The following is a 23,187-nucleotide window of genomic DNA, read 5'->3' on the forward strand; positions in this document are numbered from 1 at the left end:
TCTTTTTAGCCGTTGCATTGTTATTAATTTTTTATTTGTAGATGCCCCTTTGGTATCATATACCTCTCTTCAGGTACCATTAAACTATTAATTCATACTAAAACTCTTCGTTTTTGATGCGTTTTGTTTTTTGATTTTGCCATGTGATTATGGACTTTCCAAATTGATTTTCCTCTGAGTTCAGTATTTTTGTGATTTTACTTTTTACATATAATAGTTTTGAGGATACTTATTCCCTCAAGAGTAGTTTACAAAATTATTACATAACTATTCTAGAAGGATATGGTTATTTGCATTATATGCCACCTAGTATCTTGTGGTCAAATAAGTTATTTGTAATGTGACGGTAAGTTAGAACCAGTGTGATGAGATGACACATTCAAAAAATATTTTCTTCAAAGAAAAAAAGAAAGGGATAAAGTTAAACAAAGGCATTAGCTAGCATTGAAATGATCATTGTGTCATTTTCAGCAGAAGACATGGAATACTTAAATATTAATAATTTTGTATCAATAGTCGAATGTCTTGTGTTTTTTTTTGTATGAAAAATAAAGAATTCATATTTTTTTTATTCAGAATCCAGTATTATGGTATATCCAAGTCAGTTAAATGTAGACGAATAAACCACAAGACCTAAACAGATTCGATTATTTCGAGTTATTTTCCTTCTTTTTGTCCCATTCAACGAGTTCCTCAACTGTCTGGGGTAGGTCTTTCCCGCTGGTTTCAGGTAACAGGAGCTGTAACAACGTAACAACACCACAACAGGCGCCGAATATAACTCCTGGTCCCCATTCTATATGTCTGGCCTGAAAAATAATGCTATGGTTATATAATGAACATTGCAATCGGCACCCAATACATCTAGTGTTGGGTTTACAGGATATTATGAATTGAAAATATAGTTAATGTATATAGACGTTTCTATACATTTATAAAATGATTTGTCCTCTTCTAAATCTTATACTTGCCTAGTACTGATACAATATCAAATACTTGTATTCAGTATCTGATTCTTTGAAGAGCTCTTCTACTATACAGGAGATTGATACGCTGAGTTAGATTTTCAATCTGATTGCTTATTGTTTACAGCTAGGAAAACATGTCGCCTTAATCAAGTGTATATTCTGACTCTTATCTGATTATCACTCTTTTCTCTTACCTCACATGCTTAACGACGAAGATGAGCAGTAAATGACAATTATAGTCTTTCGTTTCATTTAGATGGAAATTGAAATCATTCTCTTTTTCATTCTACTACGAGCTAGCTCGAGACCGATTAGATGATTCGAGTCCTGAGTTAAAAAAATAATTTCATCAGGAATCAATACTAGTAATCAAATATTGAGTAGATTAATGCAAGTTAATTGTGATCACACACTCAATAAGATGTGGGATCTATATCTAATTCACTAACAATATGTTAATTACCAGGAGTGATGAATAAGGAGCAAACAGGGATCAAATACTTACCAGGAGTGATGAATAAGGAGCAAAGATGAACCAACTACTTACCAGGTGTGATGAATAGTGAGCAAACAGGGATCAACTACTTACCAAAAGTGATGAATAAGGAGCAAGCATTCCACCGATTCGAGCAGACATGGATCAAATACTTACCAGGAGTGATGAAAAAGGAGCAAAGATGAACCAACTACTTACCAGGTGTGATGAATAGTGACCAAACCGGGATCAAATACTTACCAGAAGTGATGAATAAGGAGCAAGCATTCCACCGATTCGAGCAGATATGGATCAAATACTTACCAGGAGTGATGAATAAGGAGCAAACATTCCACCGATACGAGCAAAAACAGATCCGATACCAATGCCGGTATTCCTAAAAAAAAATCAGCTATTTCAGATTCATACCACAAAATGTAATAACGATCTATAATATATTTTGTAAACCCTTTAGCAATGTAGATAAACAGCACAGCTCTGCAAATATTAAGTCTAGCGCTGTAGATGAGAAATAGGATTAAATGTAAAACTCAGCGCTTAAGATTTAAAGCCTGAAGACGTTAAATATATCTTGCATCTCCATCTCAACTTAAACAATCCAAGTTCAACTTACCTTAAGTTTGTAGGGAAAAGTTCTGGAGTCCATAGAAATATGGTACTGAATGAAATTGTTATTCCATATTTTCCAATAAAACTAAATGCGACAGCAGCCGTGTTCAAACTGCTGCTTCTTGCTGTAAAAATCAAAAACACATACATTTAAAACCTATACAAACAAGAAGGCCAAAACTAAAAGAAGGCCTCAAATCAGTGTCCTATTATGATTTTGTTAATGGTAAGGTATTGTTTGATTCAAGTTTATGGGGATGATTTGATACAGGGTCTTGGCTGTAATATCGCATAATAGAAATAAATAATAGACAATATGAAATATGGTATCAACTTTTTTGACTTAAAGATAATTTCTCAATCGACACTTTCTAATTTCTAGATGAAAATCAAGATAAGAAATATATTCTTGTTCACACATTATTGTCAATATAATGGTATTTTATGGGACTGTCATACAATTGAGAGGTTTACCTAGTGGTACACTAAATTTGTAATTTACTTTTTACACTATCTTTCTAATCCTTTAAATTCACCTCGACGCGATTGACATCATATAATCGTTGAAGTATTTAGTAAAAGGTTACCTGATATGAAGCGAAACGTGATTTAGACTAAATTCATTTCTTGTCAATTAATAAAGGCAACAGTAGTATACCGTTATTCGAAATTCATAAATCGATAGAGAAAAAAAACAAATCCGGGTTACAAACTAAAACTGATGGAAATGTAACAAATATAAGAGAACTACGACACAACAGAAACACGACATAATAATGAAACACACATAGAAACGAACTATAATATAACATTGATTTATAAAAATCGAGTTTAATTAAAGTTTTAGTTTCTAGCATCTTTGATGAAATATTAATTTTCGGCATATGTATACAAGTATTACAAAAATACCGAACTCCAGTGAAAAACCAGGTTTTATATGGAGCATCAAGTCAATATCGTATAATCCTAATATTACATTGAATTATTGCTGACCATATACTTGAATGTTAAATGAAGATGCAAAAATATCTTCTATAAGTGATTTAATCAAAGCAAAACACTCACCCTTTAAGGTTGTCAAAATAACTGATATTATCAGAGATATACCAGCTATGCTATGACCAATCATGGAAATTTTCTTTCTTCCTAACCTAAATGAGAAAAATATTTGTATTGTTTCTATATCAACACTTTGTTTGTTACAGGATTTCGAAACGATGTCTTTTTCTAACAAAACACAGGCGTGTATTTATTTATTTCTCTGTTCTTGTCGAGCCTTCGACTTAAGCCGGAAGAGAAAGACATGGCGATCCTACATTTCGTCGTCGTCCACAAATATTCACTCTGTGGTCAAAGTTTTTGAAATTTTAATTACCTTCTTAAACTATACTGAACATCTACCAAACTTAGACAGAAGCTTGTTTATGATCATAATATAATATCCAGAAGTAAATTTTGTAAAAATAAAATTCTATTTGTTCCGTATTTTAGTAATAAAGCTACTTATGATATTGTTTTTATTTGAAACAGCTTAATCAGGGGGACAATTGTTTATCAATCTTAAAATATAGAAAACCGGTTTTAAAGAGAAATACCAGGGTTAAAAAGATTATAAAACATTGAAAACTTGTCAACCCATGGCATCGGGCAAAAATGTTTGAAGAATGACACTGGTTTGAAATATAATGACGTTACGTCAATCTGAAATGTTGCGTGGGACATGCGTTCGGATTAAAATTCAGTTATAATGTGAGTTTAGAACAGCAACCATTTGCCTATACAAAATAAATTCACCAACATACATATATCTACAGAAAAGCCTTGACATGTTGTTCTTATTTCAGTTAATTCTATAAATTTTTGCACCATACATTTGTTTTATTGATCTCACAAATCTTACTTTAACGTTAATAATTGCATGTCCGGCGCAACATTTCAGATTGATTGAAATACATTTTCCTATGTTCCTTTATATTTTTGCACATAAAATCTGCGAAATTTAGTACATCAACTTCCTATTAGATTTATATTCTATCTATAGTCTTATACCGTTATTATATATCTATAGAGAACAAGTCTACGTATTTCATAGTTGCAATATTATGCTATACCTTTTAACCAGCAACATAAAAGTTATCATTGCAGGAAGTTCTACACCAACACTGATAAAGAAATTAAGGTATCGATCTCCTGATAGTTGAACTGATTGTAACGTCAGGCCATAGTATACGACAGAATTTGTAAACCTGAAATACATACAATATTAAAATTAGTTTCGATTTGCCATCCACAGCCATCAAGTTTGGGAAAAAGGGGGGATAACAATAATTTGAAATATATCAAAATTATATATAAAAAAAACATTGGCAGACAAAACAAACTAAGTAACGATTTTGGGTGATTGCAAAATACTTAATTGTAAATCTTTTTTTTTCAGTTAACAGATTAACCGCGTATATGATATTCTATATTTTTTCATTGGAGTGTTTACTTTCATTAATGTGTTTACCAGTAAAATAACATATTAATAAATGTTTAAGAAGGGTGATTACCAGGTTAATGACATAATTGCTGATGTTTTAAATAATGTTTTGGTTTTCAATATAGTCAGCATATTCTCGTTTGGCTTCTTTGCACTGCTAATATCCTTTTCTAAGTCAGGCTCCTGAAGTAGTCTCATTTCTGCCTCACCTTCTAATAAAGGTAACACCTTTTCCAGTTTCACTTTGTTAAATCTGGCTACTTTCATGACTACCGCCTTTGCCTGTTTCATCTTTTTATTTGCTATAAGCCATCTTAAGGATTCATCAATTATCCTAAAAGAAGATATGTCAACCAATCAACTATTTAACCAAAAAGTGTTGTAATTTCAAATAATGAATTGAGGGCCCTAAGGTGGTACTTATGAGAATATAAAACGTTATATGAAATGGAGATTAAACTATATAAACAAAAAATAATGTTAAGCTTAAACGGGAAATTTCCATCTTTTAATATACGCCGTTTAACCATTGGATATTTGATGAGGTTTCAACCGCTGAGTCGATACCACTGATGATGGGCGTTTCGTCAAAGAGCATTTCAACAGCCAGGTAGTCAGCATGATTGTATTAACATAAAATATTACCTATTATAAAATTGAGAATGGAAATGGGGAATGTGACAAAGAGACAACAACCCGACCATAGAAAAAAACAACAGCAGAAGGTCACCAACAGGTCTTCAATGTAGCGAGAAATTCCCGCACCCGGAGGCGTCCTTCAGCTGGCCCCTGGACAAATATATACTAGTTCAGTGATAATGAACGCCATACTAATTTCCAAATTGAACACAAGAAAATGAAATAAGAATATTACAAAACTAACAAAGGCCATAGGCTCCTGACGTGGGACAGGCGCAAACATGCGGCGGGGTTGAACATGTTTGTGAGGTCTCAACCCTCCCCCTATACCTCTAGCCAATGTAGAAAAGTAAACGCATAACAATACGCACATTAAAATTCAGTCCAAGAGAAGTCCGAGTCTGATGTCAGGAATTGTAACCAAAGAAAATAAACAAAATGACAATAATACATAAATAACAACAGACTACTAGCAGTTAACTGACATGCCAGCTCCAGACAATTAAACTGACTGAAAGATTATGATTTCATCATATGAACATCAGGCACAATCCTTCCCGTTAGGGGTTTAGTATCATACCATCATAACATATATGAGAAGAACATAATCTGTGTCATGCCAACAACTGGTTTTTGAATAAATGTGTTTAGTTCCGATGCAAAGACCCTATAAGTGAATTAATGTTAACGCCAAAATATGCAATGTTTAATGACCTGACAACAGTATCGTAACTATATTCCCTCTAAATAAGTCTATTCAAAGGTTTTGTTAGTTTCTGAGGTGAATAATGACACCTTTGTGCTTTATAAAGAATATTTCCCTAAAAAAAAATTGGATGTGAAATACCTGAACGTATAATATGTCTGCATGTTGAGCTATATTTACGAATGATGTCCGTATACCGATGATAAAATTTAGTAAATGTTTTGACTAGCTTGTGATATCGAAAACCTGGTGTAATAATTTTTCAGTAATACATACATTTCTCTCGTTAAAATCTAAAACATTGTTACATACACGAGCGAATCGTACAAGTTGAGACAAATAAACACCGTTAGATGGTGACAAGGGAACGTCACCATCTAAAAATGGATAATTAACGATAGGAAATGAAAAATCATCTCTTTTATCATAGATTTTAGTATTCAGCTTTCCGTTAGTGATATAGATATCAAGATCAAGGAAAGGGCAGTAGTCATTGTTAGTATAAGCTTTATTTAAAGTAAGTTCAACAGGATAAATTTCTTTAGTATATATAGTGAAGTCGGGATTATTGAGAGCCAAATTATCATCCAAATATCTAAAAGTATTATTAAAGTTTATCAGACGTTGTTGGTGTCTGTTTTGTTCACACATTGTTATCAATATAATAGAATTGTATGCCATTGTCAAACAATTTAGAAGTTAATAAAATAAATTATAAAACAAGGTTTAATCCACCACCATATTCATTCTACGTACACAATCCATATACCAAGTCAGGAGTATGACAGTTGTTTTCCATTCGTTTGACGTGTTTGAGCTTTTGAAGTTGCCATTTGATAAGGAACTTTGCAATGGTAATTTCTCTTGAAGTTCGGTATTTTTGTTGTTTTACTTTTTAATTATAATATTTTTGATTCATTACACTTGAGTTTTGTTATATTTTTTTCTCTCTTCATATTCCTCACTATCTATATATCGTGATTTATCAACTTTTATTTGTCTCTTTTCACTCTTGGTGAAAATTATTCTTAGAAAAATGCTAAAAACCGATTTATATGATATTCATACTTCTTGTAATAAGTGCAAAAGTTTGGGTAATAAATGTTTCAGAAATCTTTAATCATTTAATCTTAAAAAAAAAACCCGAAAAGACAAACAAGAGTTTACACATCATTTCTTAAATCTAAACTTGAACCCTACCATAAATAAATGGACAGCTGATGGTCAATATCTTAGATTATCACATATTTGTTATGAATACCTTAGGTTTTGCATATGCAATAACCTCAAAATTGCCCGGGGCAAAAAAGAGATATCCATATTGTGCCCTCTAAATGACGTGACGTCATTGCGTCCTTAACGACAATGGCGAACAATGACGGTGACGGTGCTCGTTTCGTCGCAGTGGGAGATGGCGAAACGGGAGACTTTGTGGAACTAATGAAAAACGCCAATACGAGAAAAAAAACAGTAAGTGACATTAAAATTCTGAAGGACTGGTTAATAAGTGTAGGAGAATTACGCAATCCAGAGGATATTCCAGTTGAAGCAATGAATATGTATCTGGCCAGATTTTTCATAGCAGTACGTACAAAAGATAGAAAAGAATATGAGCCGGATTCACTAAAATGCATACAATCCTCGATACACAGATATCTGAATGAAAAAAGCAACATCAGTATATTAAAGGACAAGGAATTTGCACACTCTCGGGATGTTCTAGGAGCAAAGCGTAAAGCATTAAAAGGGAAAGGACTTGGAAATAAAAAAAGACGTGCAGACCCCTTCACTTCTGATGAAATTGATTCCTTGTTCAACAAAAATCTGCTAGGAATAAGTAAGTTTTTATGATCAAGTATTTATAAAGTATTTAAAATTTATTTTATAGTTAAAACACAGTTTCCGTTTTATAATAGGATAGTAATTAAAATTCGTCAACCGTTTCAGTTATATAATAAACTATTCTATAATTAATAAAGTACTTTCCAGAGACTCTCCTTTCAATTTATAGAATTTCTTTCAATAAAAGAAAAAAAAGGTAGTTGCATTTGTATAATGTACAATATTGCATATAAATTATTCGTATATAATAAATATGTAATTTCGCATCGTTTCATATTTAATTTATATTATTTTAGGTAACCCTGAGGCCTTAACAAACACAGTATGGTTAAATAACAGTCTCCATTTTGGAATGAGAAGTAGACAAGAGCATACAGATATGTTATTTGGTGATGTAACAATGAAAGCAACATCTGAAGGAAAGCACTATCTTGAATATTCAGAAAGAATGACAAAAACAAGACAAGGGGAGTCTGGAAATACAAGGTCGTTTGCACCTAAAATGTTTGAAAACCCAGGTAAATACCGTATAAAATTATATCGTGACATTTTAATCTTACAAAAACACATATTTGTAATATCAATTCGTATATAAACTCACAATAAAACTACTTTGCAGCAATAGGGAACAGAACACAAAAAAAGCCGAAATCGAATTCTTAATACATAACATAACATATGTTCTCTGCGATTTACATTTAAGAATATTTATAAAAAGTGTTGTATGTTTTGAAAAAAAAGATTCTTCTTTATTTTGTAAGTTTAATCATTGGTCTTCTTTGTAGGTGACCCAAGATGTCCTGTAAATGCATTTAAAGAGTTCATGAAAAGACGGCCTGTTGATACTTTGACACCAGACAGTAGAATGTATCTGTCAACACTCCACAATATTACCCCTGACAGCACTTTTCCACCTATTAGAGCACTGTGGTTTAGTAAGCAACCACTTGGAAAGAACAAGCTTGGTGACCTGGCAAAAACTATGTCTCTTAAAGCTGGTCTCACAGGCCGTAAAGTTAACCACAGTGCGAGAAAAACAACAGTTACTTCATTATTACATTCTAACGTTGAAGCTACCCAGATAATGCAGTTGACTGGACACCGTAATGTTCAATCTATAAACCAATATAGCTCTTCTTCTCTAGAGCAGCAAGAAAAAATGTCAAACATTTTAAGTGACATCTCTTCTGGTAACCGAGGATCTATAGCTAATAAACCTGGAAATGTCTCTGATCAGCCAAGTACATCCACTCACAATATTGAACACTTAACAGATGATGATTTAACAAATGTAGATGTCGATGCAATGGTTGCTTGCATTGAAAGTTATGAGGAGAATTCTGCTACAATGGCAACTAGCAACAGTGCACAACCAACAGTTATAGATTTAGCCCCAATTATGCCAAATTCACGCGTTTGTGTATTGCCATATTCTAAAATAAGTGGAAATGTGACAATAAATTTCTATGGAGTAAATGATAAAAACTAAATTTGAAAATGTGATAAAACTTTTGTGATATTTTTAAAAGATTTACCTGTTTTGTTTCATTAAATTGTTATAATTGAACTTTTTTTCCTCTTTCCTGCAAAATTTAAATATGTGATAAATAGATTATAACATGTCTTTTCCATATTGGCCCTGGTATCATCCCTCGACCCATATCGGCCCTCGGCTAAAGCCTCGAGGCCGATATGGGAGTCTCGGGATGATACCAGGGCCAATATGGAAAAGGGCATGTTATAATCTATACTTATTTCACTGGTTAAAAATATGGGTCAAGTTAATCAACATGTGGGATGTTTTGTGAACCGTTGCTTTGGACAGTTTTGTTTTTTATCACCCACGGTATGGAAAATAACTTTTGGTGTACATGTATTATCAAATCTATATATGATATTTTGTTCAATTTATAAGTTTAAATTAAAACATATACGTTACCAATATGCAAACAGACTATGAATTCCAACGAGACCAGATGCCATTTGTACATATCTCCAATGAATATTTCTCATTAGATATCCAATAGCAGCGACCCCGATAACATTGATTGACCATGACAACGATGCAAGGGCGCTGACCATTCCTCTATTTTCTTTTGATACTTGTTCCATTATTCCAATATACATTGTTAACCCATATCCCTAAAAAGATATATTTTGAAACTATGGTGTTTTTACGTACCGAGTCAATACTAATAATATAAAATCTTTTTTCTCATATTTTGTCTGTTAAAAAGGTAAATTGTTTTGAAAGAAAAAAAGTATTATCTTATTTACAAGTACCCTATGCCATTTTCCCATTTTATTATATTTTCAAAATAGGCTACCAATATAATCAATCTCTCTGCCGTTAAATACTACTAATGAAGTGCCTGACATCACGAAAAAAACTTCCTTTTTTTTTTTGACCGACACTTATATCTGACTGCAGCTATTATACTGGAATAGAACACTAGTATTCAGCTTTCTGTATTCTAAGTAACAAACAATTTCTTAAATTAAACAGCGGTTGTTTTTATCTTTGTGAATCATATATACCTGCTGAAACGCTCCACTTAAAAATCGTAATACTGCATATATATAGTAACTTCCGAAAGAGGCTGAAGCTCCACTTATCGTCAGCAAGATCATACAACAAACGGTTAACGGTTTTCGTCCATAGCGGTCAGCAATGGATGGAAAAATTAGAGACCCAATTCCTTGCCCTGCTGTCCATATTGTCTGAGTAAGCTCACCTAAACCTGCTTTATCACATACTAGGTTCCACTGAAAAGTATAGATACAAAAATACATAGACAATAACTGTTTAGTGTCTTTAAATATCAGCTGTATTTGTTCGAGGTTAAGAAACAAGGTATATATAAAGGCAACAGTAGTATACCGATGTTCAAAACTCATAAATCCATGGACAAAAAACAAAATCGGGGTAACAAACCAAAACCGAGGGAAACGCATTAAATATAATAGGAGAACAACGACACAACATTGAAACGCAACACACACAGAAACGGACCAAGCATCAGACAAAACACCACGAGAATAACAAATATAACATGAAAACCAAATACATGAATTTGGGATAGACAAGTACCGTGCCACGTCTTATCTCAATATCTCAAAAATAAGGGAAAACACAAACGACTCAACGTTAAAATACAACACACACAGAAACGAACAATAATATAACAATGGCCATCTTCCTGACTTGGTACATGACACTTTTAAAGGGGAATAAAAGTGGTGGGTTGAACCTGGTTTTGTGGCATGTCAAACCTCGCACTTTAATGGCAAAGTTAAATATAACATTGAAATGACAACATAATATTACAGGACTACAATACAAATAAATAGGAGAACATATTAGACAAAGAAAAACATGATTAATAGATAACAAAAAGCATCAGGTTTAAAATTCAATACGCCAAAAACGCGCCTTGTCCACACAAGACTCACCAGTGACGCCCAGATATAAAAGATCGAAAGTGAAAAAAGTACAAAGTTGTACAGCACTGAATATCAAAAGTTGAAAAAGTTTCGCCCAATACGGCATTGTTTTTACGCCCGGGATAAGAACATTCTTATTATATAGAACAATTCATGCTATTGCAAACAGTAAATTTTATCAAATGAATATGAAAGAGATATACATAAAGAAACTGAAGTATTAACTAATTACAGAAAACTAAACCCGAATACATAACGCCCAGATATAAAAGATCGAAAGTGAAAAAAGGTACAAAGTTGTACAAAGTTGTATATGCGAGCTTTAAGCGAGCTATTACACATGATTCGAGCCTAGTACAAATACAGCTGATATTTAAAGAAACTATTAAAACAGTAATTGTCTTTATCCTGCAATTAATTCTGTATATGACTTGTGTTTTGAAAGACTCAAAAACAAAGGTTTTGCATTTATTTTCGATTTGAAATCCCTTGAAGCCCGTGTAGTAATACCACAGTGTAGATACTATTCTGTACGCTATCCGGAAGTCGCGATTTTCGAAGCGAGGATTTCAAACTGGCTAACAGAACGGCTTTGTTTTGGTGCCTTTTCTCATCATTTGTTTACTCCTATATCTATAAAGTGCTTTGCACATCTTAAATGTATGTATAACATCATAAATATGAGTAACTGTAACAAAAACATGCAGTAGAATATAAAATATACGTGTGCATCACACCAACTTCATAGAAAAAAGTAAAATCAATTGACAATTTTGCTCTCGTAGTAAAAAGCAAATAATCTTTTATTCCAAATATTTGCATCAGTTTACAGTAAAATATATACTGTTTCAGTATTCCTACCGTATTTAAGTAGAATGTTCGTATTTCAAATAAAAAATATGTTTTCCTTGAGGATCCCAAAATAAATTACTGTACGATCAGTCTAAAACTGACTGTATTCTAGAAGCGATTTCAGATTTTTTGTCTGTATGACCAGTCGTGATTTTGAAGAAGAAAAAAAACAACAAATGGAAGTTTTAACGACCTTGACTGAAAAACAACGGCAATTCGAAGGTATATACGTGTCTATGTGATATTATGATTGTGTCCATGGAACTATAACGTGTGATTTCTTTCATCAGACAATACAAATATATATCTGATGATTTTAATAGACGGCAAAATAGTTATATTTTTGTTCCGTCAGTCTTACTTAAAATTAAATGCCTAAAAAGCAATACATGATTCGCTTGTGGACTTTGTATTAGTGTGTCGTTGCATCTATCTGTTTAACTATTACATTTTTAAAGACTATTTACACCGTCTGCCGTTGACCAATTAGTGATAACATACATCAAGCCTGTCTCTTTTAAAATTACAAAAAATAGATAGAGAAAGTTTTGTTTAAAAACTTAAGGTATTGAGAAAAGAATTAAAGAAATTATACCCCGCCACTTCTATAGTCCATGTTTTGGAAAAAAATAAACCACCAGAAAAACTAAATCATAGGTGCACAGTGGCATCATTTAATAACGAATATGAGGAAGTTTTATTAATACTAGTAAGTTTTTGAAAGTTGCGTATAGTAAACGGGTACCACCCAATAAGGTAGTGGAAAAGTCCTTATCATGGAAATAAAAAAATGATGATTTTTCGAAAAACCAAAATAAGAGGTACACAATTGAATTAAATGATAAGGAATCTGAAAAAGATTCATTGACAAGTGTCTGAAGGAAGTTGTGAATATAAAATAGGTACGCCCAATATAAGGTTATGACAAAGTCCGTATTTTAGATATAGAAACATCAAAAATATTCTTACCAAAAATTCGAAAAAGAAGGTCCATAATACATTAATAGAGTAAAAATGGAGCAATTTTAGAAAAGTTTAACAATTGGTTTTGGAGGTCACAGCTGGAAAAACCTGATGGGTGCCCCCATATAATGCAATGTTCAAGTCCGTATCTTATATAAAGAAACCCCATAAAAAAAAATTAATAAAATTCGAAATACATTCCTTTTTTTATATAAATAAGGCCGTTAATTTTCTCGTTTGAATCGTTTACATTGTCATTTCGGGGCATTTTATAGCTGACTTTGTGGTATTGGCTTTGCTTATTGTTGAAGGCCATACGGTGACCTATATTTGTTAATGTCTGTGTTATTTTGATCTGTTGTGGACAGTTGTCTCATTGGCAATCATACCACATCTTCTTTTTTATATTATAATTTATGATACAGAATCCGAGAAAAAATAATTAATAGTTATACCAGTGCAGATTAAAAAAAAATGGGATCCGGCGGTTTGAAACTCTTTTTTAACTTTCAATGCATTTGTATTGGAACATATATTTGGAATCCTTTTTTCTCCCGGATTGGACCCCCTCTCCATTTAAAAATGTCTGGAAACCCCTATGTATATTAAGTGGTTTATGAGGAGATGCGCTTGCAAAACCGGCGAAACATGTTGTACCGGTCCAACGAACGAACGGAAAGACGGACTTCATTATCACTATAAACCATCGCTTTACAAAGTGGTGTACAATTGATCAATTAGAGGCTACAGTTCGGCCTCGAATGTTTGTAAATTCATGCATTTTATATAACAATTAAATTTGTGTGTTTGTACAACTGTAAGTATAACGGAGGGCATTTCTGAAACTTCTATAAACAAGCAAACCTTCTTCTATTTCAGTCACATTCAAACATCATTATACTTAATTTAGTAAGTCGAGTTCACCCTATCAAGCTAAAACATGTTTGAAAAGTTTACAGGATGTGAATTTATTAAAATATATTTGTGCTATTTAGAAAAATGCCATCTTCTAATGTATCGTAAATAACTTTGAAATCACTACTAGAATACAGTGAAATAAAGACTGATCATACAGTTTCAAAATATACAAGCGAGACTGATCGTACAGAAGGAAATCCAAACAAGTGTAATTTTCTTATCTCTGGCTTCAAAGATCTGGCTGAAACTTTTACCACCACTTAGAATATAATTTATTTAGTAAATCAAGTCTGGATTGTACGTTAATTTGTACAGTAAGGGTGCAAAAAGATTTTTTTTAGATTCACCGACTGATTTTCCTTAGTGATGCACTTGAAATCTCTTGATTAAGGCAAAGATACGAATAACGAATGTGCTAAATTTAATTATAAACCATTTGTGAATATCGATGTCAGCTGAATTAATCATTAAGCAATGTACAGATGAACATCTTACCGTTTAATATAGTATAGCCGACAAATTTAAAATGTGATTCAAAAAGTTCTCGCTTCGAAAATCGCGACTTCCGGAAAGCGTACAGAATAGTATCTACACTGCACACATTCAACTGAAGACGGGTTCGCAAAAAAGAATCTCGAACGGTCAACAATAGTACATCGCTTAAGGTGAATAATTATCTATTTGAACATAACAACTGATTTCAACAGTAAAAACAAATAACAAAACATTGTTCAATTTGAAACGTATAAGAGTTGTCCTACGCTTCAAACTCAACATCCACTAAACATGCATGCTGAAATTGACATGGTTGATTTTGTTACACAATTATACTCATTCAAGTTTTGCAATCGATAGTTGTCATCGTTGGAAAGACTGCTGTTCATGAGTGTATGTTATCAGAAAATTGATGTGATTCTTATTACTCTAAAGAAATGTTTGAAAACCAAACAGAACGTATAAAAGTAATATGTAATTCGCAATTGATACGTCATTGGAATGCGACTGCAATACACATTCTGAGGTCACGCAGGTTCATACAATAGTATACAGATACAGCAAAGCGATATCTGTAGGGCTGTATCTGTATGGTAGAACACGTGATAATCATAGACACTTGCCGTACTGCTTCAAATCGGAAGTAGCGCTTTTGTACTATTGAGAATAAAACCGTTCAACATGCACAATTAAACAATGTGAACCATCCTGAAGATCATTAAAGCTAACATATTACTTTGATTTTCTAGTTTGAGAAAGACACATATTTTGTCACATTAATAACTAATCAAAACCCTGTTCTTGTTTTACTTTTCTCATTAGGCAACAGTAATATAACAATGTACAAAACTTATCATTTCCTGTTTAAGGTGACGAAAAGTATTATCTTTTTGAAGTATTGCTTGCATCTCAAAGGTTTGCGTGAATTTTAGATAAAGGATGCTACCAATCTAGGAGGTATGTATAAAGGCAACAGTAGTATACCGCTATTCATAAGTAATAAATCAATTAAGATAAAACACATGCCGTACATACATGAGTAGTATACCGATGTTCAAAAGTCAAAAGTCGATTAAGCGATAGTAAAATCGAAGGAAACACAAATAAAAGAAGAAAACAACGAAACAGAAACACTGAACAGCAAGAAAAACAAAAAACAGCTTATATAGAAACAGACTATCTGATAACAACTTCCATATACCTGCCTTGGTACAGGACATCTTAACAAATTATGGTGGGTTGAACTTGGTTTATGGCTACCCGAACCTCCCGCTTATATTGCAATATTAAAAACAAAACGCTACAGTAAAAACATTTTGTGACATTAATACAAAACAAATAAACGCAAGAACACTCAAGACAGAGAAATACATAACTAAATAATATAATAGTACATTATAATATGTAAACCACAGAATAACAACGAACACATCCCATGAATGAACGACACCTGACACTACATAAACGTTACATATCGATTTACGACTATTTAACAGCGGTATACTACTGTTGTCATTATTTTTAATTAAGCGAGATTTTTTTTTACCAAATGCCTGTATCTACTTATTTTATATTTTTTCTTGTTTCCACTATTCTTTTTATGCTAATTTGATAAAGCCTCCGTCCCACAAGACCACGATCGCACCACGCTCACTACCTTCTTGAATTTATTCAGATCCTGGTTAGATCGCGGAATGAGCGGCATGAAAATGTCAATTTTAGCAATTTTCACGATGATCCTACGTCCTCATTACGCTTCTATAACGATCCTGCTACGATTATACCACGTTCTCAGTACGTTCTTTCTACGATTATTATGATTCTTCTACGCTCATCACATTCTCACAACGACCATACCACGAGTTATCCGATTGCAACACGATCTTACCACGCTTCTACTGCGATTATAACACGTTCATACCACGATTTTACTAATTTCATATTGCTATCTTAGTACGTTCTCAGCAATAACGTCAACATCGTGTTCCGTATCAAAACTGTTGCATTCCTTCTATTTCTTATTAATGCGTAGATTTCTCGGAAACAACACAATAATGCCAACAAAATCTACCAGAACACTTTGGCGTGGTAGAAGGGGTTAATATCCAGGCAGAGGGAACTCTGATAGTAACGAATCCTGATCCATCAGAGATGTCGGACTGACCAATCAAACCTAAATCACAAAGGTCCATCAAGCTCAAATGACGATGTTTTATTGAACGATAGCAGGGATGAGACAGATGTGTCAAGAATTATTGTGGCGCAGTTCGAGATAAAGGACAAGAGTTCCAAATTTCAAACAAACAAACTAAGCCTTGAGAGCTTTTACACACTACTAGTACTATTTTATGTGAAAACGACAATGAGCATGATCGTCGTAGTATGAACGTAGTCAGGTCGTTAGAAGAGCGTGACAAGGACGGCATGGGCGTGCTAGAATCCTACTATGGTCTTGAACAGCGTGGTGTTAACGTGGTATAGTCGTATTTGAAGCGTAGTTGGGTCGCGGTGGAACGTGATGGTCGTCGCGAGGTCATAATAACGTCTCTGTGAGATCGTAGCGCAGTATCTCCGAATATAATCACGCTTTTGCTACGCTCTCGCTACGATGGTATTGAGACCTTCGGGACCTTAACACGACCTTACAGCGCTCTAACTACGCTTATACTACGACCTGATTTCACCAAGACCACGTACCACAATTGGTTGGAACATGTTCAAAGTTGGCCACGCTCATCACGATCTTGAAGACCTCACCACGACCGTGATACGACCTTTCTGTGAACTTAACGATCGCACTGCGATCTACACGATCGTTAAAATTTTCATTTTTTCCAACGATCGTAGTGCGATCGTGGCCTAGTTGGACTGCGGTATTACTAACAACATGGTTACAAAATAAACATGCTTTAAATTTTAACAAGACATTAAATGACTTTTGCATTCAGATGAAAACGGCCGTTTTAAAATAAAACATTTAAATCTGAATGTTAAAAGCTTTGTTTCATGTTATTTTCACGTCATGTTAGAAGCTCATTCATACCTCTGAAACAAAAGTGTCAACTTCAATATCATACTGATACCCTTCCACACATGGTATGCTGATAACTTCAGTGGTATTGGATATATTGCGGGATATTGTGGTATGGCATGAGTCGTACTTCACCACTGTATACGTTGTATTATACTGTTCTGTGTATCCATATTCATATAGATCCTTGGTAAATGGTTTACATCTATGACTTGGGGCATATCCTACAAATGTTAACTTGTTCAAGATTTGAAGAAAAAAACATTAGAGAAATATTGGAAGGTATGATGATGCAACTGTTATAAAACTCTTTAAATTGTTTATTTAAACTATATAAAATGCTTCCAACTTGTAATGGCACGATTCCCAATCACCGATCATGTGTCATGAAATTTTAACATAAATAGCATAAAGTAAACCAGTAGTGTAGCAGAAATTATTTACACTTTCAAGAACCTGACATACATCAGCATTTATAGGCATTGTTTGTATTTGTAAACTTTTCGTTTTGTATTGATTCTTTTATGGACTATTGTCTAACTCTTCAACTTTTTCTTGTCGTGACGGTTTCTATCTTTTCATAGATTTATGATTTTAATTCCCTATTGCATGTGTTTCTGTTGTCTCTTTTTTTTTCTTCTCATCTTGTTACCAAATTGTTACATCGAAACAAATATTCGACATTTGGACTCAGTTATTTAACAGTTTACCACTGCAAAATATCTGTAAAAAGTAAAATCACAAAAATACTGAACTCAAAGAAAAATTCAAAACGGAAAGTCTCCAATCAAATGTCAAAATCAAACACATCATAAGAAAAGATAACAAGAATGTGTCCATAGTACACTGATGCCCCTCTCGCACTATCATTTTACATGTTCACTGGATCGTGAAATTGGGGTCAATACTTTGATTTGGCATTAAAATTAGAAGGATATATCTTAGTTAACATGTGTACTAAGTTTCAAGTTGATTGGACTTCAACTTCATCAAAAACTATCTTGATCAAAAGCTTTAACCTGAGCATCACACTATCTACTTCTTTGTTCAGTGGACCATGAAATTGGGGTCAATACTTTAATTTGACATTAAAATTAGAAAGATCATACTATAGGGAACATGTGTACTAAGTTTCAAGTTGATTGGACTTCAACTTCATCAAAAACTACCTTGACCAAAAACTTTAACCTGAGCTTCACACTATCTTTTTCTTTGTTCGGTGGACCATGAAATTGGGGTCAATACTTTAATTTGACATTAAAATTAGAAAGTTCATATCATAGGGAACATGTGTACTAAGTTTCAAATTGATTGGACTTCAACTTCATCAAAAACTACATCGACCAAAAACTTTAAAGCGGGACGAACGGACGGAAGAACGAACGAACGGACGGACGAACGAACGGAGGCACAGCCCAGAAAACATAATGCCCCTCTACTATCGTAGGTGGGGCATAAACATATAGCAGATCTTTGATTTTAACGTTTCCATCCATGCACACATTCGATAACATTGCTATTTGATTGTTGACTTATTTGGAGCATTACTAACCCGGTAACCAATTTTTATAAACAATATTGCTCTTAATCTTTTATATAAGCTTTGGATTTCGAATATTTTGGCCACGAGCATCACTGAAGAGACATGTATTAACGAAATGCGCATCTGGGGCAAGACAATATGTGCCGTTAATTTTATTAAGAGCATTACTATTCCGGTACCTAACATGTTATGGTCCTGGATATGACGTTTATGATTTTTTTTATCATCAATGCTCTTCAACTTTTTACTTGTTTGGCTTTATACATATTTTGAAATGAGCGTCACTAATGAGTTTTATGTAGACAAAACGCGCGCCTGGCGTACTGAATTGTAGTCCTGGTACAGTGATAACTATTATGGAGTGTGAATTTTCATGAAAACTCATATATATTATCAATACTTTAGTGGCTTAATAAAGTTCTAAGGGATTAACCAACACATTGTATATGCATGGCTGCTGTGTGTTTTATACAATGGCATCTTTAATTGGCAAAAGAAAGTAACAAAATTTAAAAATCTATCTCTGTTGATCAGTTAGTTCAAAGGTCGAAAATAAAACGCAGCTTTAATGTTTATACTAGGAGGATTCAAGATATAAACATTACCAAGTGTTCAATAAAAACAAGACAGCTCATGCTCTTCTTGAGAAACTTTATCATTACGATAGAATATAAAACGTCTTTTGCAAATGCAAAGGAAACGTATGTGCTTAAACATATACTCACCAACAAAAACGTAAACTAGCATGGGAAAGCCTGCCATATATACTGATATAAAGAAAGCGTAAATTATCTGTAGAACTGTGTATCGTTTACCCAAAATCCTCCAAATATTGTCTACATCAATATTTTCAGCCATATTGAGATGTTGAAATATAGTCTTAAATGTGTGTAATAATCATATACAGTATAAGTATTTAGAGTCGTGTTGTGAAATATATTACTTGCATATCTACAAATGATAAAAAGAATGGTATACATCTAAATAACGTGAAAGACGAATATTATTATTACAATGTACACAAATTGTTGGTCAAAATGACCTTCATGAGATATGCTCGTGACCAAATAATTTGAACAACGAATATTGAAACGTCAAAAATATGTAAAAATTGTAATGGACATAGATAGAACATTAATAGTTGCCTTAGGTCAGCACAAAAACGAATTATACCATGTATAACACGCCGGGAGTCACATGTTAAAATGACTATCCCTCTGGAGCATGCGATATATAATTAATTTCTGTATTTCTTTTGATTTTTTTTGTTACTTTTACTTATTTGTATATGTAACTTTGCTGAACAGTATTGCTGTTTACAAATTATCATTATCTATAACAAAATTCTAAATAATAACCAAAAACAACAAAATTTCCTTAAAATTACAAATTCAGGGGCAGCAACCTAACAACAGTTTTTCTGATTTGTCTGAAATTTTCAGGACAAATTTATATAGTAACATGATTAACATTTCTATCCAAGTCAAAATTGCTCTAAATGCTTTAGTTTCAGGGATATTAGCAAACTACATTTTTTCTTTATTTTTAGCTATGGTGGTTGGCAGGTGGGTTCATCGGACACATTTTTTAAACTAGATACTCTTTTAGTGATTGTGATCAAGCTCGGTTAATTTTTTCTTTGTAGTTTCAGAGCAGAAGATTATTTTGAGATTACAAAAAAACCATAAATTGTTAGAAATCTACTATAAAGGACAATAAATCCTTAAGGGGTCAATTGACCATTTTGGTCATGTTGACTTATGTGTAGATCTTACTGAACAGTATTGCTGTTAACAGTTTATCTCTATCTATAATAATATTCAAGATAATAACAATTTCCTCTGAGTTCAGTATTTTCGTGATTTTACTTTTTTTTCATGGCAGATAGATCTTGATTTGATAAACAATTTTACTCCTGTCAGATTTGCTCGAAATGCTTTAGTTACAGAGATATAAGCCAAATTCTACATTTTACCCCCAATGTACTATTTTTAGCCATGGCGGCCATCTTGGTTGGTTGGTCGGGTCGACGGACACATTTTTTTTAAACTGAATACCCCAATAATGATTGTGGCCAAGTTTAATTAAATTTGGCCCAGCAGTTTCAAAGTAGAAGAAGTTTGTAAAAGTTAACGACGACGGACGACGGACGCCAAGTGATGAGAAAAGCTCACTTGGTCCTTTGAACCCTGTAAGCTAAAAAGAAAACAAACAATATTTTGCAAAAACTTGAAACTATATATTAAGCTAAATGAACCACATAAAAAGTAAGTTAACCCAGGAGTTCGGGAATTAAAAAAAAATCTTGTTCTACCATCGGCTATTGTCGTGTTGTTCATTCCATGTAAAACCCGGGTATATGTCGCATCCGGGAATATTTCCAATGTGGAATAGAGGATTGTGGTCGAGACAAATGAAACATAGTCTTAGTTATCTACGACAGATATTTCATATCATGATTGCGTCCATAAAATTTCAAATACATGACTTGACCTTCAACATTTACCGTTACCAACTCTTTGATAATTAACATCCATGTAAGCAGCAACTTTTTATCATTGAAAACATTACTGAAAACGCTACGCATCGGTTGATAGATATATTCTCCATATAAAACATTGTGGAAATGTTTCAACAGAGAAATGGACAATTCACAATTAAAAAATATAATTCTCCCTCTTTGTCAATGGTATATATGATATTTACATAGTCAACAACGATTTAATAGCCAGAAAATATCATCTTTGTATAATAAAAGCAACAATTGTTTAACGATTGTCACATCTCATACATTAATTAAAATGGAGCAGATCGTCTCTACTATGCATGCATCAATCGCCGTTCTAATCGACTGGTATATAAAGATTTGAGACTGCAAAAATATTTTGGTAGTGAGTCCAATTAATCCGAATGCATTTATACTTTTCGGACGCTTCTGGATGGTTTCAATTATTGACAATAAGAATTTTTTGAGATACAAACTTTGACATTTTTGTTCATGTTCTAAGAAATCACATTCCAAAAACAATTTGGAATTCAAAATGGCGACTTTGCTTATTCACAGACTGGTAGAACTTGGAATGAAAATATTTGTCAATGTCCAATGAAAATTATCGATCTGAACAAATTGCATTTGAATACCTTTTTTTCCAGAAAAAGCAACTAATTTAATAACACTTTGTTTATATTCAAATATATGTGTTTGTTAAAAGCAATGTAATGTGAATAACATTGCTATGGTTTAACAATTTAACAATTTAAAAGTTTTACTAATTCTTTTTCAAGCAATCACAGATAATTCTAACCCATGATGTTAAATCATTCCATAATAACACATTTTTACTCGACTGATTTTACAAGCAAAACGAAAACGCCACTTGCAAATTTTTAAATACATGTATGTAGATTAAGTATCGTGTCTTTTCTGTTGAAAATCAACAATTTGTTATCATTATTCATTCATTTTCGGAATTAATTTATAGAATCATTTAATCTTATGTACATAAAAAGTAATAGGTTATTGTTTAATATATAATTTCAAAACTATCTTAAGTCTTTTGTAGACGAAATATAAAATTTAGTCCTGGTATCTATGATGAGTTTATTAACATTATATCACCAGCTCAGAAGTCAGCACTTCGGTCTTGACATGAATATCATATGGTCAATTTTATAAATTTACTGTTTGCAAAAGTATGATTTATACGAAATACTAAAGATTTTATAATCCCAGGCATAGATTTTAACCTCATTCATATTTGGTAAAATCTTTTGTAATTTAGAGTCCTCAATGCTTGTTTGGTATTTTGATCTGATCCTCACTGGTGAGTCTAACGTAGACTAAACGTGCGTCTGTCGTATCAAATTATAAGCTTGGTACCACTAGGTCGTTGCCACTGCTGATTGAAGTTTCATTCCCTAGGGTATCATCATCTCAGAAGTCAGCACTTCGGTGTTGAAATGAATATCTATTAAATGGTCATTTTATAAATTTACTTTTTGCAAAAGTATGACTTATTCAAAATACTAAGGATGGTCTTATCCCAGACATAGACTACCTTAGCCGTGTTTGGCAAAAGATCTTGTAATGTTTGGTCCTCAATGATCTTTAACTTCGTACTTGTTTGACATTATAACTATTTTGATCTGAGCCTCACTGGTGAGTCTAACGTAGACGTAACGCGCGTCTGGCATATCAA

At 33.0% G+C, this 23,187-nt stretch overlaps 2 protein-coding genes across 2 annotated transcripts; one reads left to right on the forward strand and one right to left on the reverse strand.

Annotated features, from left to right (window-relative positions):
• Positions 1 to 551: 551 nt before the first annotated feature.
• LOC134722082 (organic cation transporter protein-like) lies at positions 552 to 19,858 on the reverse strand. The gene is made up of 10 exons (XM_063585551.1): positions 19,714 to 19,858; positions 17,458 to 17,669; positions 10,281 to 10,508; positions 9,682 to 9,884; positions 4,626 to 4,889; positions 4,185 to 4,319; positions 3,139 to 3,224; positions 2,078 to 2,198; positions 1,768 to 1,840; positions 552 to 809 (listed from the first exon to the last, which is right to left on the reverse strand). Exons 1-10 carry the CDS (start codon positions 19,844 to 19,846, stop codon positions 648 to 650), a joined length of 1,617 nt encoding a protein of 538 aa, XP_063441621.1. The 5' UTR covers positions 19,847 to 19,858; the 3' UTR covers positions 552 to 647.
• On the forward strand, positions 7,146 to 9,339 carry LOC134722084 (uncharacterized protein KIAA1958-like). Its single transcript, XM_063585554.1, has 3 exons — positions 7,146 to 7,737; positions 8,039 to 8,260; positions 8,528 to 9,339. Exons 1-3 carry the CDS (start codon positions 7,266 to 7,268, stop codon positions 9,229 to 9,231), a joined length of 1,398 nt encoding a protein of 465 aa, XP_063441624.1. The 5' UTR covers positions 7,146 to 7,265; the 3' UTR covers positions 9,232 to 9,339.
• Positions 19,859 to 23,187: the final 3,329 nt, after the last annotated feature.

The sequence above is a fragment of the Mytilus trossulus genome, chromosome 6, assembly GCF_036588685.1.
Source record: "Mytilus trossulus isolate FHL-02 chromosome 6, PNRI_Mtr1.1.1.hap1, whole genome shotgun sequence".
In the NCBI taxonomy this organism is placed as follows: Eukaryota; Metazoa; Mollusca; class Bivalvia; order Mytilida; family Mytilidae; genus Mytilus; species Mytilus trossulus.